The sequence below is a fragment of the Epinephelus moara genome, chromosome 1 (assembly GCF_006386435.1).
Source record: "Epinephelus moara isolate mb chromosome 1, YSFRI_EMoa_1.0, whole genome shotgun sequence".
Classification (NCBI taxonomy): Eukaryota; Metazoa; Chordata; class Actinopteri; order Perciformes; family Serranidae; genus Epinephelus; species Epinephelus moara.
The window spans coordinates 47748744-47752882 of NC_065506.1; the positions used below are offsets into that span (position 1 = coordinate 47748744).

General features: G+C 42.1%; 1 protein-coding gene across 2 annotated transcripts in view; it reads left to right on the forward strand.

Annotated features, from left to right (window-relative positions):
- gpt2 (glutamic pyruvate transaminase (alanine aminotransferase) 2) overlaps positions 1 to 3543 on the forward strand; it is a 13754-nt gene extending 10211 nt beyond the window's left edge. The window contains exons 8-11 of one of the 2 annotated variants that reach the window (XM_050050802.1): positions 870 to 1044; positions 1547 to 1702; positions 2262 to 2374; positions 2924 to 3543. In XM_050050802.1, coding sequence (XP_049906759.1) covers positions 870 to 1044; positions 1547 to 1702; positions 2262 to 2374; positions 2924 to 3062 — 583 coding nt within the window. In that variant the 3' untranslated portion in view covers positions 3063 to 3543. The remainder of the gene's footprint in view (positions 1 to 869; positions 1045 to 1546; positions 1703 to 2261; positions 2375 to 2923) is intronic. The other variant, XM_050050879.1, reaches the window with a different exon arrangement.
- Positions 3544 to 4139: the final 596 nt, after the last annotated feature.

Sequence of the window (4139 nt, forward strand, 5' to 3'; positions counted from 1 at the left end):
TCTTTGTGGAAAAAAAGCTTGTTTAGTGGACTAACTTTGCACTTGAAGGTTGCCCGTTCACTTACGTTTTAACAGGTCTGACGCTACTATGCGCCCCGGCTGTATCTAGGCTAATGGCTAACATGCTAACTATTATTTTTATGTCACTAGTCACTTGAAACAAATTTAGGACGATAGGAGACAAGTTGAAATAAACCGAAATTTCCCTTTAAGTGAAAACTTTACAGCTAGCTCTGCATACCTTTTGTGATTTTATCTTTCTTGTGTGGGTGCTCTTTTCCTGTCGCCATGACTTCCTCCAGTGATGGATATCCCACTCTAATATGTCTCTGTATTTGTTTTGTAATGACTCCCATTCTGTTCACTGTCTCCTTGACTGCTGTATACTCATGAGTTACCTGCAGTAACAGTTGCACGTCGTCGTCGTAATTCCAAACAAAGAAATCTCTGGTCTTACTGACATCTCTGTTGTGTTTCCTGTAACTAAGCAGCCAGCCACAGAGCGGACAATCTACTTCCTGTTTACTGTGGTACAGCATGCCCAGTGTACATGATATGTGTTTCAGGTGTGTTAGCATGGATGGAGATTAATTCTGAAACTATGCGAACATGCTTGTCTGCACAGATATCGTTTTTGTTTAGAAAACAGTTTAAAAATAGAGCAGCTGTTAGTGTGGATGTGGCCGTAGTTTGCTGCAGTATATGAAGTATACGTTCAGGAATGAATTTGACAGTACTTTGGTTCTCAGGGCGTACAAAGACCCTCGTTAGTCTTTATTATTACACTAACCCCTCGTGTGCAGTTCCCTTTTCTTGACTGAGGACTTTTCCTCATCATCTGTGCTCTGCTCTTTGTTCCATCTGCTCAGGTGTGGTTTCCGTGGAGGTTACATGGAGGTGTTGAACATGGATCCAAAGGTGAAGGCCCAGCTGGTCAAACTACTGTCTGTTCGTCTCTGCCCTCCCGTCCCCGGACAGGCAGCAATGGACGTCATTGTAAATCCTCCCAAAGACCACGAGCCCTCGTACGCTCAGTTTATCAAGGTGTGTGTGTTTCTGGTTGTTCTCAATCAGTTCAGTGCAGATGTTGGTGTTTACAGTGTCAACTCAGAAACATTTCTATAAGTGTTTTTGTATAAATAGATTGGCTTTTGAGGAATAAATGAGCAGGAAGTTTAGAGGCTGGTATCAAACTACACCAGCTGCTGGATGCTGACCTCCTTAAGGTCGGTGTTCCTAACCTGTCAGGACCCCCACAAGCATTTAAGAGATTGACCTAAGAGGTCTGAGGGTTACCTGGTTATAAATAGTAATGAATACAATTAATTTTTAGACTGTGTAGTTTTATTTCCTCAGGCCTAAAAAGATTCAAGTCCAACTCAAATTTAGCTGCATGTTTTTTTTGTTTCTGCTCCAGCACACAGTCCATATCTGCTCTGCTAATCACATCCTGTGTTCTCCCTGTTTTACATGACTCCCTCTGACTGCTGTTAACTCACTGTCTGTGTAAAGTTAAATGTGTTGTATGTGTTATATTGGTGTGCAGGAGAAGAGCTCAGTCCTGGGTGAACTGGCTCTCAAAGCCAGACTTACAGAGGAAATCCTGAACTCAGTACCTGGGATCAAATGCAACCCGGTCCAAGGAGCCATGTATGCCTTCCCTCAGATCTTCATCCCACCACGAGCCATCCAGGAAGCTCAGGTCTGTCACTGTGCACGTTTTTTTAATTAACTCTGTTTACTGATTTTTTTATTTTTTTTTCCTTTCCAAAAACACATTGAAGTGCTCGTAAGCAACATTGTAGTGTTAGAAAAACATCAACATATATTATATTAAAAGGCAGTGTTCATTTTGGCAGCTGTTTTAGACGTAGTGTTTGTCTTGAGATGAAAATTCTTATTTCTTTTACTCATATTTTGATCCTTCATAGTTCTAGTCAAACATTAGTTGAGAGCATCTCAAAGTGTTTTAGTTTTAGCTCAGCGTTTTGTCTCTTTAAATTAGAATCGCAGTGACAGGTTGTGTCACATTTCATTCAGGCATCATTTTTTTCTACAACTGCAAACAATTTCTTCGCACGTACAAACTAGTATTTCTCCAGCAGTTTTGGACAGGTTTAAAGGACGCCGCCACCCTCTGCACACCAGCTGTATCCGTGTCTTTATTCTGTGGCCTCAGGCAAAGCAGCTGATTACAACACAAGCTTAATTTCGGGAGTGGCTGAGCTAAGTGTGTAGTTCCTGTGTGTGTGTCTCTGCAGACTCTGTCTATGGCTCCTGACATGCTGTACTGTCTGAAGCTGCTGGAGGAAACTGGAATCTGTGTTGTTCCAGGAAGTGGGTTTGGCCAGAGGGACGGAACATATCACTTCAGGTCAGACGCGAACACTTCCTTCCACCAACAGAGTGTTAGGTTAATATTTCTAACAAGATGGAGGAAACCTTGTGTCCATATATTCACATGGATGGCACTTTATATCAGTGTTGCGGGTAATACATTACAGTAATAGATTACGTTTTAGCAGTAAAGAATATAACGCATTACCAACAGGATTTTGGGTCATATTATTACATTTAAAATGTCATGTGACGCATTACCACCTGAAATAAATTGTTAATTGTTTTCATTTTTCAATCACCCACATTGATCCACTTCCACCAGTGCGCCACCAGACGTCCTGTATCCACACCTCGACAGGTCAGATTCCCACCGTGGATCGGTCTTGGCTCCGACCTGTCGAGGCACGGACGCAGGACCTCTGCGGTTCTTGTATGCCGCACAAAAACTTGATCAGATTGGGATCTGGAGAACTTGGAAACCAGATTGAGGCCTTGAGTTCTTTGTCATGTTCCTCAGATCGTTCCTGAGCAGTTTTTTTGTGGAGCAAAGTCTTACATGTTTGTTTCACTGTGTTTCTCTCAGAATGACCATCCTGCCGAGCCCAGAGAAGCTGAAAGTCCTCCTCGGCAAAGTGAAGGACTTCCACCTCAGATTCCTCGAGGAGTATTCACAACAGGAACCTACGATCAGCAGAGTCCCCCAAGAACACAGAGACACGTAAAAGCAGCCAGACTGAAGCTTTAATGTGTGACAGCTCGTGTAACGTTCATACCGCTTTAAGTTTACTTGTTTTCCAGACCGTGTGTGACAGAAACATTGTGCCTTGTCCTCACATGATATTTGAAGAGGTAAAGGATCGTCTCCCTGTCCAAACATGTCCAATAAATACACTGTATAGCAGCATATGAAGCGCACACTCATCTTAAGCTACTCTCAGTATTTCTGTCATGCTCTCATTGACCTGCAGCTCAGTGGTGAACGACCACTGACATCCATTTCCCATCCACACACATCCATGTGATGCTTAGCCAAGGACTTTACCCATCAGCTTGTCATTAGGCGTATGAGGAGTTGTGTGCCTCTTTAAATGCCTCTGTTAAAGTGCAACTACAAAGATTTTCAGATGTAAATTTTTTTTGTTTGTTTCTGCCTTGCCTTATAAAACATTAAAGGATCAGTTCACTCATATCACTAAACACACACATACATGTGTACTGTATATTGTGACTCTGCTCTCTTCTTTTAAAATATCTGTCTCTGAGACTTCTGCCTCCATCACAGTGAAGTCAGTCTGAATGGACTTTATGAAGATTATGGAAACTAAAAACTCAACTGCAGTGATTTTCAGAACAAAGCCTCCGATCTAAGCAAGACAGATTATTTTGCCTTCCAAAATGACCCGTATATCAGTCACCTGTTGTTAAAGATTGACTGAAGGGTTGTATGAGATATTTCTCCATAGTCGTCGTATTACTTACAGCTCACCCCCAGTCAGAGAGGTCCGACACGAAAGCTGTGGATGGAGCAGCAGCAAAATGCATTTCAGCAACCTAATAAAATCTAAATTGGTTTAAGTGTACGCTACATTAAGAATATTTTCACCACTTTACCTCAATGTCAGACTGATCTCCAGCTGAGAACTGAAGCTGTTACATCGCTCTCTCTTCAAAGCCAGACTCCATTGAGAAAAACTGTGATTTAACATCACTGAACACAGGAGCTGCTGGTCTACTGCTGCCTTTGTCTGTAGGTTAGTTCATCTTATTGTGTGACTTTGGTGTTTTAAAGTGTCAGTTCA